General features: G+C 40.3%; 1 protein-coding gene across 1 annotated transcript in view; it reads left to right on the top strand.

Moving 5' to 3' along the window:
• The first annotated feature begins 210 nt into the window (after positions 1–210).
• Positions 211–14,052, top strand: part of UNC5C (unc-5 netrin receptor C) — a 357,621-nt gene continuing 343,779 nt past the window's right edge. The window contains exon 1 of the mRNA XM_049630896.1: positions 211–761. Within this exon, the coding sequence (XP_049486853.1) occupies positions 638–761 (124 nt within the window). The 5' untranslated portion in view covers positions 211–637. The remainder of the gene's footprint in view (positions 762–14,052) is intronic.

Raw genomic sequence — 14,052 nt, 5'->3', positions numbered from 1 at the left:
GCTTACCCCCCAGCGGAGTTGGGCTGCGCCCTCCACGCCTCCGTGGCGAGCGCCTCTGCGCGCCCGTGCGCCCCACGCTAGGAAGTGACTCTCCTTGGCCACCCAGCAGCGGCAGCCTGGACGTCTCTCCGCCGGCGTGAGCTAACTGAGATTGGAGACCAGAGAGCCTCACTGTGCCCAACTCCCTCCCTCAGCTCCCACCTCCTCCCACTTCTCGCTTCCTCTCCCTCCTCCACCTCCCCCCACCCCCTTGCCTGTGTGTGTTCGGCACTGAAGAGGGGACCCGGAGAGCAGTCCAGGCTCGGCGCGCGGCGGAGCTGCGGCTGCTCCTGCTGCTGGGGGCAGCGGCGAGGTGGCCGCCTTGCGCCTCCCCGGACTTCCCAAGTGGGGGCAGAGCAGCCGCTCGCGGAGCCGCCAGTTAGAAGGCACAGGGAAAGAGGGACCGCCAAACTCCTCCTCAGCGTCTCCTCTCCACCCCCTTTTGGCTCCTGCCCTTGGAGAAAGTGGAGTGTGGCTCTTGGTTATCATTATTTCTTCGGACTGCTTCGTGGTGCACGGATTCTCCTGCTTCCCAGTGGGGTTTTCCGCTGTTGGCGCGTCTCTCCGTGTGGTTCCGCCCGGCACACCTCTGTCGACGATGAGGAAAGGTCTCCCGGCGACAGCGGCCCGCTGCGGACTGGGACTGGGATACGTGCTGCAAATGCTCGTGCTACCTGCCCTGGCCCTGCTCAGTGCCAGCGGTACCGGCTCGGCCGCTCAAGGTAAGAGGGTCCGCCAAGCTCTGCGGCCACCTCCCTTCGCTTCTTCCTCCCCTCCTTCCTCTCCTCCTCCCCAGTTCTCCTGGCTTCCTTAAATCGCCTCCTTGCTCCCAACTGGAAATCAGCTTACATTCCACTTTCCCAACTAGTCAAGAAGCTTCATTATTTTTAATCCATCTTCCAAGATGGGCACGGATGGACCAGGGACGCTCGGGGTGTGGACACGCATCAGTCTCCGGGCATGTGGGCGCCTTGCGTATCTTTCGCACTTTCCGCTCCACATTCACACGTTGTGGCATATTGTACACACGGAGGTTTGGAGAGACTCTTGGTGCGGGTGGCTGTGTGGTATGCCATGGGTGCACCGCGATGCGCAGAGGCTCCCCGCGCTGAGCCACATCTGGGGTTGCGGGATCTTCAGGGAGTCTCTGAGCACGCTAGACGCCGAAGGGCGTTCAGCTAAGGAAATGTGTCCATTACCGCCGAGGACCCACCAGCGCCGGTGCCACTCTGCTGCTGCTTGGGGCGCTGTGGACATGCACAGCTCAACCCGGACCCGCCACCCAGCCTGCGGCAGACACCGGGCCGTGCACGCCTCCACACTCTTACCCTTTCCGTGTCTCCCTCCCAGTAAGCTATGGAGAAACTTAAAACCCAAGAGCTCTGGGGGAAACGGACTGGTTGTTCAAACCAAATACGAAACTCCCCCGGGGAAACGGGCCAGTTTATAACTCTGACATTTTAATTTAACGCGTCTGAGCTTTAAAATAAGTGTTCGGGGCCTTGGGCAAAACAGGGGTGGGGAGAGGAGCGGTCAGGAGTTGAGGGTGGATGAAGAAGGAGGGGAGGCGCGGGGGCTGATTGCCAAGCTCCCTTCGTGTCCCCCGGGTTTGAAGTGGTAGCGGCAGCTTCAAGCCTTCCGAGCCCAGGAAGCGGACTGGAAGGGAGACGGAGAGGAAAGAGCCAACGTTTGCCCCCTCTGGGGTGTGTTTCGGGTCACCTGGGCCCCCAACCTTCTGGCCCAGCCGAGCGCCCACCTCGGTCTTTTCGACCAGTTCTCTGGTGGTCGCTGGCTCAGGGGAGGCAGCTGTTTTTCGGTAGGGTGGGGGTGGAGGAAGCGTTTGCAGCATTCGGAGGTGATTCAGGGATCCCATCCTCTCGGTTACACTCCTTTCCAAATTTGGAGAGCAGAGGAGGTGCGGCGTTCGCCTCAACTCCCCCGGCGTTGCTCTGTGGCTCTGACACTCTGGAGGTTCCCGACTGCATGCCCTCTGATCTGCGAAGGCACTGGGGGAGAGGGCGTTGGAGGTGGAGGGGAGCGCTGAGCGTTAGCGAGTGTGGTCCGCACGAGGAGGTAAGTGATTAGCGAGGCTTTGTGAATTAGCGATTGCTACTTGGGGAGTAAATTTTGCCCTTGCCTGGCTAAGTAGCCACGCTCATAAATCCTTCCTTCCCTTCTTACCAGATGCCTCCCATCCCCGAGGTTCTGTCCTGGTTTTCTTATGCAAACTCCCAGAGCCCATCTGTCCATTTTACAAGGGAGTCTTCTGGAGAATCATAGGAACTTGTTGTAGGTTTCTTGAAATTGGTAGGAAGTTCTCTGGGTAGCAGCCAAGGGTGTTTAGAGAGGGGTGTTTGGAAGTTTAAGTGAACAACCTGATGAATAGTCGTGGAATCAACACCGAGACGCCCTTGTGGGATTCGACTACTGTTAATGGGCGCACAAAGGACCCAGCCACGGGGTGGGGCTCAAGGGGCGATGGCGGGGACTGGACGATGGGAGACCTGTTTGGGAAAAGGACAAGTTAAAGTCCCCCAAGATGCCAAACAGGAGATCTAGGATTCTTGCCGAGAGCTTACTACAGCCAAATTAAAAAGACTGGGTCGGAAAAAAAAGATCAATAAAGATCATCACACAGGAGATTGTAAGTGGATTAATATTGAAAGAAGGGAGAGAGATTAAAAGAAAAAGATGCTCAAGACAGGCTGAGCGGGCATGTGGCACTTGCACTTTTCTGACAGATCAGGCAATCCAAGACTGAACCTGCTCCTCTAATCTTAAATGGGAAAATAAAATGTATCCTCGTGGGTATGTGCATTTCAGTGGTGTTCTCCATGTAGTTTAGTTATTTCGGTGCCTGGTGAACATGCTTATGTTTGAATCTTGTGGTCTAGAAAGACGCTATAGACTACTTTTATCTTTGTCATCCTCCATGTTTCAGGACACCAGCTCTTCCTGTGTTGTCGGTTAGGTATTAAAATGTAGAAAGCACCAAACTCTATCAGCTGCAATCACCATCATTCTAATCCATTTCCCCAGCCTGTTTACTGTTGAACTACTATTACACTTTCTTCTCAGAAGCATACTTTTATATTGGTCTGGCAGTCAGACCTCCTTTTCCTTCTAATTTCTTCTTTCGCCTCTGTCTTTGGACTAGAACACCGGGGAAACCTAAGACAATGTTGCTTCCTCAAGGTCTGATTTTCATGTGTTGAACACTTGAAGATGGAAATGAACTATTTTTTTATGAATGGAAGTACATATGCAATTAAGATGAGAGAGTTAATTTAAGTACTTGACAATGTGGATGAGATTTATTCTGTTAGAGAAGTACTAGAAAAATGAGAAGTTTTAGAAAATATGTATGTCTTCACAAATTGCCAAAAAAACAACAGATGTTTAAGATTTAAAGCAAAAAAGCATAATAGGTATTATTTGCAAGTGTCCTGTGTTTTGTAACTGTGGTTTGCATAAAGACAACTGGCATTTTATTTAGATCCTTGGGAGATTCTCCAGGCTTTAGGCCACAACTTTCTCCTTTCTGGCTATGCCTTAATTGTTTCATTCAGGATTGCCGGAAACTCTTAGCTCCAGGGAATTTGTGTCATTTCTGACTTCCAAGAATGAAAGATTTTACTAGGAAAAGTGTGTAAGTGTGTGTGAGTGTGTGTGTGGTGTGTGGTATGTATTTGATCAGTGTACCTCAGAGTTAGTGCCCTCCTGTTATAGAAATGCATTTATTTCTGGATTACATAGCATCGATATTCTGCTTATCTAGCACCAACTAGTGTTATGAGTGTTAACATCACCAAACTCAGAACAGAAAATCAGTGAAGACTCTAATCATATTAGGAATATTTGATATTACTGTCAGTTACTTTATAATGTTTTTTTTAAAGCAAATACTATACTTCTTCCTACAAAAGGGTAGAAATTACCTTCATGCATTTATGCATATTGGCTTTGGGGAGCTAGACAATTGGCATGAAGGATAACTGAATTTCATTACAGTTAAAAAATGTATTTTCTCCATGTACAGGAGCAGAGTAAATACATAACATCACATTTGGAATTTTCAAAAAGAAAGAGTAGGCTAGTTTACTTTTGTTTAGAAAAAAAACAATTTCGGGCATTCTACCTTAAGAAATGCTTAAAACGCTTCAGAGGACAAACTTTTCAAGTACTTGCAAAGAATGAAGATCTATTAGATTGTTAACATTCATTAATTTCTTTTCCTTCTGTATTCTGGATCCTGGGGATTCAGGGTTCAACAAGACAAGTTCCTGGGATATCTCCCGTTTTAGTCTGGGAGCCCGGAGTCCTGATCAAAATTCATACTGATCTTAAAGCAGACCCTCTAAAAACATAAAGGAGGCATGAGCTCTATAGAGGCAAACCCTCCTAGCTTATTTAAAATTATTGTTGAGACTTAAAAATAACTGTTCTCTAATGTATGCTACCTTCTCCAATTAGTGCTAACAGCCAGAGTGTGCTCTATTAGGCCTTAACTGCATTTAGCACTTTTCTGATTTAGGTCATGGCTTTGCTGGAGCAGCAGAGGGAGTCACTCTCAGAAGAAACATTAAAATTACAGGCTGCAACCACTTCAAGAAGATAATGGGGAAGACAGTAGGGGTGGGGATTGAGCCATAGCCGCCATGCCTTGCAATTTTAACCTGCTTTTTTTTTTTCAGTTTGACTTTTGTATTTGTGGCAGTTAAAAACAAACCTGTTCACATTTCCCCACAAATTAGAAACCTATTAGCTCATTTGGAGAGTGCATGAGAGAGTGCAGTTCTTAACAAACAGTCGTTGTGCCCATATTATGCCCCAGACAGTGCTATTTGTTAGGGAAACAGAGTCAAGAGATACTGTTTCAGCCTTCAAGGAAGACAGATTTATAAGCATATAATTATAACTCACTGTCTGAAAAGTAACAGTGAGCATAGGTATAGTACTTTTTGGAATCAAGTATCAACGATTGCAAACATAAGTCAGGCTAGAGTTCTAGGGGCAGTGGTAGTGGAGTTTCCAAAAATTCTATCCAGAAGAGCTTAAGGATGGCAGTTCGGTTTGAAGTGGGATGTTCTTATGCAAAATGTGCATTGCAGTTGTCTTATTGATATTAAATCTTACTTAGATTTAATGCACGTTTGGTCTGGTTTTGGGGAGGCACAAGCTAAGGGGCTGTTAGTGCTATGTGCCCATTCTTCGGGTTAGCTGATCAACATCTCCTAATCCTGCTTCTCCCACCCCCTAGTTGTGTGGCCATGGGTGAGTTAATTCCCTTCATCTGTGCCTCAGTTTCCACAGATGTAAAGTGAAGATAATACATACTATAAGTCCTGTTATGATTGAATGAGCCAATACATGTGACTTGTTTAGAGCCATGCCTGGCCCACAGAAAGTATTATTCTTTGGCTTTTAACTCTGTAAACCACTGGCAAAGAAATCTAGAAGTTAAAGAAACTCAAGGCCAATGATTCTGAACTCAGACTGGGGATTGCTGCAGACACTGCTTCCCCAAAAGCAACAAATGAAGCTGTCTGAGGTGATGTTCCAAAATAGATCACTGCAAACTCCTGGACAGTGACGTGCATGGTTCCTTGAAGAGTCTCGGGGAAGCTCTCTCCCTTCATAACCCCGTTTCTTCCTTTCTGCTCTCTCTGGGAAAATTAACCTAATGCCAGTTCTAAAAATGACATGTTGAGTCACCGCCTGTTAAGTCCTGGCTGCAAGCTCTACCCCTGACTTTCTATCTTTACAATGAATATGGAAAGATAACTTTTCGTAAATCCATGAATACTTTTGTGGGGAAAAAAAAGCATGCCAAGTCCCAGGTTTCCAGATAAGGGTTTCGGGAAAATCAACCCTTTATGCAAATGTCAGTAGGTTTTTTCTTTAAAAAAAATAGGCGAAGGTGAATAGTCTAAAGAACATAATTGAATGCATATTGAAACAACACAAAGAAACATAGAAAAATAGGTTGACTTGAAGGCAAAGCACATTCACCAGGACTTTTCATATGTTCGAATTGTATTTGCATAGAAAGTTTTAGTATCATAATTTAGAACAACCTGGATAATCTAGATAACATATTTTGAAATTTTACATTTAATTACTTCTCATCATTTAATGGTTACTGCTATTTCTTCATGTTTAGTGGAAATGTTGTTTTCTGACAAACTTTTATGATAACACTAGAGATTTGTGGGGAATTTTGTGTTACTTAGAGTTAAAACAGATCTTTCTCCTATAGTATTTTCATGCTGCTTTTAATTTTTGATTGCCTTTTCTACACTTACAGATCCCCAGATTTCTCACTTGCTATCTTTGTTATCCTAACTTCTTAAAGCTATGTATGGACTCTTCTTTGATTTCATATTTTATCTGGATTTGGTATTGCTTTATGTATTTGTGGAAGAGGGCTAGGTGAAACCGACACCTCAGGTATTGTCTCAGTATTGCATAGTTCAGGGATATTTGCAGTAGAACAGAAACTCACAGAAACTCAGTGCTATTTTTATGTGACTTACTTTAAAGTGGAGTAAGTTTGTCTTGAGTAATATTAAAACACTACTCTTTCCTTTTTTCTAGGTCTTAAAAAGAAAATTAATATTTGAATAATTCATAGTTTTTCTTATTTTAAATATTTGTCATCCCCACATTTATGGAGATTGTAATAAAAAACATTTTTGGTAATAATTTTATAAGCTAACAGGATCAGAGATAGTAAACTTTTTTTTTTATCCTCTCTACCTGATTAGAGCTCTCAGGAGAATTTTTTGCCTTTTCTTGAAAACCTAATACATCGATTATGTTGACAGTATTTTGATTCTTTATAAACAAAATGTTAGAAAACATTGTGCCATAATTTCAGATCTTTAAAAGGAGTTTTTGGTTGAAGGTGTAATGTGGTTTTTCATTTGGGGGATTCCTGCTGCCACAAAAGTTGCTACCTTAGGATTATATAATGAAGTTTTGAAATACACAGAATGTCTCCAGATGTTAGAGGTACTTAAAACATGTCTAACCTTCTACACGGAGTTCATAGTGTTAAAGTTATGGCAATGTTCATTTAATCGAAGTTACAATTTAGAAAATGAACTATAGCTTTAGAAGTGCCAAATATTCAGCTCTTTACCCTTAATGTCAGTATACCTTTTATTAGCAGTGAGCAAAAGTGCTTTGTGTGGCAAAAGTGATGTCTAATATCTGAAAATTCCAATGTTTGGAGAATGCCCTCTTTTAATTAAATGACAAACCATATCTCCTTGCAGTGTGGTAGGGGAATGTGAGAGTGAGGGGAACCAGGTGTTCTCTCATCCTAAATAGAGTTCTCTCATTCTAAATATGAAGGCCCAAAATAATCATGTTAACAGATGATATTGATTAATCAGATTTAACTCCAGACTCACCAGTCTTATTTATTTTAAAATGCTGTGAAGATAGGAGTGTTACCTTCATTAATCATTGTCATTTGGATCCTGTGGCTAGTTTCATTTCTCAGCAATTATGAAAGCCATAAAAATGCCTCATGTAGATAAACACGTATTATGCTTTCCTCTAAGGTTGTTAAACAACAGAAAGTCCCTCAGCACATTTAACACGTTTATTGATGAATGCTAACATTTCTCAGTTTTAGTCAATGTCTTAATCGATTATTTAATCATGAACTGCCTGAACACAACTATATATTTTTTTGTTTTTTCTGTTCAGACAAAAAACCTTACATATGAGCATTCCTTTCCAATAAAAAAACAGATTAGTGCTGGCATATTAAAATATATCTGCTGCCCAGTTATAAGGGCAAATATGTCCATGAATGGAAATGAAAGTGTTTTTCAAAATTCAAGAAAATTCGTGCGTATAGTAATATAAAAGAGTAGTACAGAAGTATGCCATTTGCATAGAAATGTCATCATTTTAAATTGATTCATAATGTATATTCTCTTAGACCATGGAAGTTTAGTGCAACATGATAGGGTGTGTGGTATAAGAATATCCACTCATAACCATAGGCACAGTGAATTATATTCATGTATAAAAATAAAGCTAAAGGGAATAATTTTAGATAATTCCAATTGCTGAGTTGCAAGTGTATTACTTGTAATCAAATTGAATATTTTAAATCTTCTGTCTTAACTTTTTGGAATTTCAGGAGCCTAAAAAAAATCCTTTCTAGAACTAGATCAAAGAGTACTCTTTAACAAGTGGTATCCTCTAACTTTTGCAGGAAAGTGGAAACCCTAGTCAGTGACAAAAGCACTGCTGTTGAGTTCTGTGTGATTTTCAGAGCCCTGTATCATATCTGATCCAAACCAAGTAAATAACCAAATTGCTACCACAACAAAAACTTTATGATTGGGAAGATATAGTAAATAATGGTCATTTCACTTTGAGGATTATGTCTGTATGAAATATGTTGACATTTTAATTTAGCTTTTGATAAAGGGAAAATGATATATTCTGTCTTCCACTGAATAAAGAGTTTACCAGTGACAAACATCGTGGCCACCCAGCGGAAGTGCTCAAGTTGAGCAAGCAGCAATCTTGAAGTCATTCTAAATAAAACGGTAATTACGCCTGTCGTTTTCTTTAGCAACTTTCCTTCTTCCTTCTGGATCTCCATAAGATGATGACAGGATATAAGCTTTAAAATGTATTAGGGATCAAACTCGAGGATTGAAAGAGCCTAAGACATTTCCCTGCCAGACTACCACAGCCATCACCGCAGAGCTTGCAGCTTGGTGGAAAACAGAAGCCCGTTTCAGTAACCACTCTCAGAAGCTGAGGGAAAACAGGCAGGTTCAAATGATTTATTATTTTTGCTATCCGGAATAGAGACCTCAGATCAGTATTTCATCGTAATATTATTCAACAGTCCCCCTGACTTGCAACTTTTATCTAAATAAGCGTCTTGGTCCGCACCCATTTCAGTTAACGTAGCAGAAGAACTTGGAAAGTACTTAAAAGGTGTGTTCTTGAAAAAAGTTATGTTTAGATTTCCTTTGGACCTCTTTGAGCGGGATGTGCTTGCTTGAGAAATCTAGACTTAATTAGTGATATACTGATACATGGCGTCTGGCAGTATATTCTAATGACAGTCGAATATATAATTAATCCTTTAGTGGTCATTATACAATGTGCTCTCATTTCCTGAAACTTTCTGTTAAATATTACCATTAATAAGAATACCAACATTTTGTTTTAAATCTCAGGTACACAAGCCTTTTTAGAATTATGTAGGCATTCTTGAGGACCTCTCTTCCACAGAAGAATTTGCTTAATTGGAATTTTATCTTTAATATCATGATGGTACATTTAAAAGGTATTGCCAGTATATTTCTTTATTTATTGGTGAACGTAGGTATTTATTTTTGTTTAGATTTACATGTATATGCATACATTTATGTAGACTCAGAAAGATCACAGTGAAGAAAGTTATAGCTTACTGACTATAACAGAACTAAAAAAGTAAAGAGGAGTACTAGGAAAAGTGTTAGCAATAGATGTGTTTTCCCAGTAGGGGTGGGGGTAATCAGTTTGTTGGACTTATTCGAAATGACGATAATATGAAAGACACATGTCCCTTTTTATTGAATTATATAACTCTAAAATTATTTCCTGGGAGGTTATTTCCAGGCAGACTCTTAGCGAAATGAAGAGTTACAAGGAATAGACAGATATAGTTCAGTAATTCCCTGTGAGCATATATATAAGCTGGCACAAATTGTGTGTGTGTGTGTGTGTGTGTGTGTGTGTGTAACTATTTTTGTCTTATGAGAGTGTTTTCGAATAGGCTTGGCAATATCTTTAGAGAGGAAACAGAACCTATCAAACAATGTAAACAAAACTTATTTTGCTTATAAAACAAATTCATAAAGGCAGTCATTGACTAGGGAATCAAATGTAATCACTGCTTTATAACTGAAAAAAAATTACACTCTACTTATCTGCAACAAGTTCCTTCCTCTCTGCCAGGTGCTAAGTCATTTGCATAGTGTCCACTAGAGATGGCTCTCATTTGCTCAGTGGCTTATCCATAGAGACAAGTTGTCTCCTGTCTTCCCCACTTTCACTGGCTTATTTCAACGTGTTGAGAAATTCCCCTTGTTTCTTACTCAGCAGACTATCATTTGTTGACCAAGGGAGGACAATAACTTCTATACATACGTGGGTAAAATCCTTCATCCGCACGCACGAGTCCCTCTCTGGGTACTCTTTAGAAGCGACATCATTTCCGTGGTAAGCACTTTGCCTTGGGTGACCTCTTTTGTGGACTGGTTGAAGGAGAGGTCAGTTATGTGGCCCTTCTCTGAATTCAGTGATGATTTGTTTCAACTTCTTAATCAAATATGGAGTTATGTTTCTAGGCTGCAGAATATTTGATTTTCTTGGATTCTCTTCAAAGCTGTACAGGTGACTTGATTTCCAGGTATCTCCATTATATCCGTTGAAAGTTATTCAAATTAACTGACGGATAAAGAAGATGTGGTTTACATATACAATGGAATACTACTTGGCAATGAGAAAAAATAAAATCATGCCATTTGCAGCAACATAGATGGAACTGAAGGGTATTACGCTAAGTGAAATAAGTCAGTCAGAGAAAGCAGATATCGTATGTTTTCACTCATATGTGAATGTTGAGAAACTTAACAGAAGTCCTTGGGGAAAGGAAGGGGGAAAAAACAGAGGGAGGGAGGCAAACCATAAGAGACTCTTAAATACAGAGAACAAACTGAAGGTTGATGGGGGGTGGGGGAGAGGGGAAAGTGGGTGATGGGCATTGAGGAAGGCACCTGTTGGGATGAGCACTGGGTGTTGTATGGAAGCCAATTTGACAGTAAATTATATTTTTTTAAAAAAAGAAAGTTATTCGAATGAACTAAGATAAAGTTAGTTGAGGGGGGGAAGGGTTGTTACTACTGAAAGAATATACAGAATTTCACTCCAGATAGAGGGGTAGTTATGCTTCCTTGCTTATATTCAGTATTGTATTCAATGCAGATTAATATATAAATATTTATATGATGCATCAACATGTGAATACGTAATAATTTGTGCCATACATTTTCACATCACTTGGTGTTTCTGAACTAGAGTTTTAAAAATATAAATAAATGCTAGGGTTCAGAATATTTTTTGTATGACCTCTGTCATACGTATCATACATTCTTGGATGATGTGGGGTTCTCATAGCGAAATATGTAGTATTCTGCTAAGAATGGCAAAATAAATAAGAATGCCTCACAAAGTTTTGTGATTACAAGTCTAAATGCTAATGAGGGTGGTTGCCTGTTTAATGCTGAATTGCAAGGTTAAAAAGAGGGTCTTAAAGATAACAGCAGATTCCAGAGTCCTTGAGTTTGTTTTGCATTCAGTGACAGTCACTAAATTAGGGAAAGGAATGCTCAAACAACACACTTGAGGAAAAGTGATTTTTATAGAAAGGAGCCATTTCTGCTAATAGCCAGTAACTGCACGTAACCCCTCTGACATTAAAAGTCCATTAGCTAAGCCCAGTTTAAATAGCAGCTGATGCACTGTCAGCTAAATGTACATGGGAATTTTTTCATATAATGCAGTAATAGCAGTTCTATATTTTTTTCCCCTAAAACTACATACATTAAGTAAAACAAATGTCATCCGATAGCAGTGGCAGGGCTGCTAATAAACAGGCAAAGATTTGTGATGAAACAAAAGTAACAGTCTATATAACGAGAAGATAATAAATGGTTGGGATGGTTTTAAAAGGAAGTCTGAGAAAATTCATATGGAGAAGCTTAAGCTGACATCCAGAAAGAGTTGTTTCCTTAGAAGCACATATTAATGTGCGCTACTTTGAGATATTCATTTTAAGTGAAGTGATTTTTTTTTAAACTGTTAACCTCAGTGTTTAGTTTTTCAGTGTACTTTGAAACTACAGGAAGCCCCCTCCCTGAGGCACTGTTATGTGTATAAATGGAGCTGGGGAAGACACAAGGTGATTGAGGGAAGAAAACAAGGGAAAAAGTGAAACCAGAGGTATAATTTCCTCTGTGGTAATATTTTAAGGTAATGATTATGGTACTATTTTTAAAAGCAATGTGATGTTGCCTGCCATGAAATCAAAAGTTAAAATGTCCATTTTATACACCCCCTCCCCCATTGTTTCCATCTTTGGGATATCTTCTAATCTCCATTTAAGCATCTGAAAGACAAGAGGTTTTACTGCAAATTATGTTAGAATCCAAGAATCTTTCGCAAGTCATCTTAAGAGAATTTTCCAAGACCGTGTTCTGCAACTGTGAGCCCATTGTGGAGACGAAGCGTGAGGGTTGCTCAGTAATCTAGTGTGTGAGTGGAGAACAGGGCAGTGATTATCAGTGGCTGTCATGCTCACACAACTATAAAGTATTACAAGAACCTCCATGCCGAACCCCCATTATCGGACCATTAGTGAAACACTGTGCAGGCAACAATGGAGAGCCCTGATTAAGCTTATAACTTCAATCACTTGAGCATAAGCTTTATGTATATTTTCACATGGTCATTTGGGTTCTCATCAGACTCTTAGTACTCAGAATTATTCACCAATTTGTTTATAAATTTGAGAATTATTTATAAATTTATTTAAGTCTACACTGAGACATTTATTTATAAATTTTAGTCAAACCTGAGGCATCGCATCATTTGTTCATTTATTTTTTTAAAAATGGTCAATTTTTCTCTATATGATTAAAAAAAAATCTCACATCAACCTACATTGCTTGACAATGAAAAGAAACATGAAAAAAAAGAGGACTACTGTTTAATCACGACGGGGTGGCAGAGATCTCTTTTTTATTCACAGATTTTCATATAAGCATTTTTTGTTTTTTATTTTAGAATGTTTATTTATTTTTGAGAAATAGAGAGACAGAGCTCAAGCAGAGGAGGGGCAGAGAGAGAGAGAGAGAGAGAGGGAGACACAGAATCAGAAGCAGGCTCCAGGCTCTGAGCTGTCAACACAGAGCCTGACGCGGGGCTCGAACCCATGAACCATAAAAAAAGTGTCAAATTTAACAGGAAGAACATAACCCAAACATAACCCAAAATAATGCAATTGTGGACCTTTAACAAATAGAATGTAATACATGCATTAACTAAACAAACAAGAATAACTCATTCACCACACCAAAATGATACACACACAGTAAACACTTTAGATAGACCCTGTAGAACACTGATTCCTTTGTAATTTTCTTTGACCGAAAAGCAAAGTTTAATACTTTTATTTTTTAACACTAACCATCCTCCCTCACTTTCCCAAGTGCAGTGCTGTAGGAAAACATCCAACTTTGTAAAGGGAAAAATAACAAGAATTCTAGAATCAACAATGTGGTTTAGTCCCTGCATAATTATAAAAACCTTTTATATTTATAGGATCTTATTCCATTTAAAGAACCCAGCAGAAGCAACCTAGAATGTTTTTAATGATTGATTAACCTGCTTATTTGTTTTTGTTTTGTTTTGATGTATGTAGCATTTGGTTTATAGTAGTTTCCTTTAAAGATTTCCAGGGGGACAAATTGCAATCACAAGAAAAGGTGAGACTGTATTTATAACTCCTTCTTCTAGGCTATATCTGTTTTTTTGTTTTGTTTTGTTTTGTTTTTTAATAAACACAAACTGATCTTCAAAACTCTAATTTTCTGAACATTAAACTATCTTAGGAAGTTCTGTTGTGTGAGTAATGAGGGTTTTTTAAGTTTATATGAAAAATATTTTGTGCCAGAATTCGTGTTTCCTTGCTACTGTTTTATTGAGGGGTGGTGGGATGGGAGCAATTCAGAAAGCCAAGTTGTTATAACAAATTATTATTATTTTTTTTAAGTTTATTTATTTTTGAGACAGAGAGAGACAGAGCATGAACGGGGGAGGGTCAGAGAAAGAGGGAAACACAGAATCGGAAGCAGGCTCCAGGCTCTGAGCCATCCACCCAGAGCCCGACGCGGGGCTCGAACTCACGGACCGTGAGATCGTGAC

Source organism: Panthera uncia, chromosome B1 (assembly GCF_023721935.1).
Source record: "Panthera uncia isolate 11264 chromosome B1, Puncia_PCG_1.0, whole genome shotgun sequence".
In the NCBI taxonomy this organism is placed as follows: Eukaryota; Metazoa; Chordata; class Mammalia; order Carnivora; family Felidae; genus Panthera; species Panthera uncia.
The sequence above is the reverse complement of the archived record's forward strand: the minus strand, read 5'-3'. Positions and strand labels throughout refer to the sequence as shown.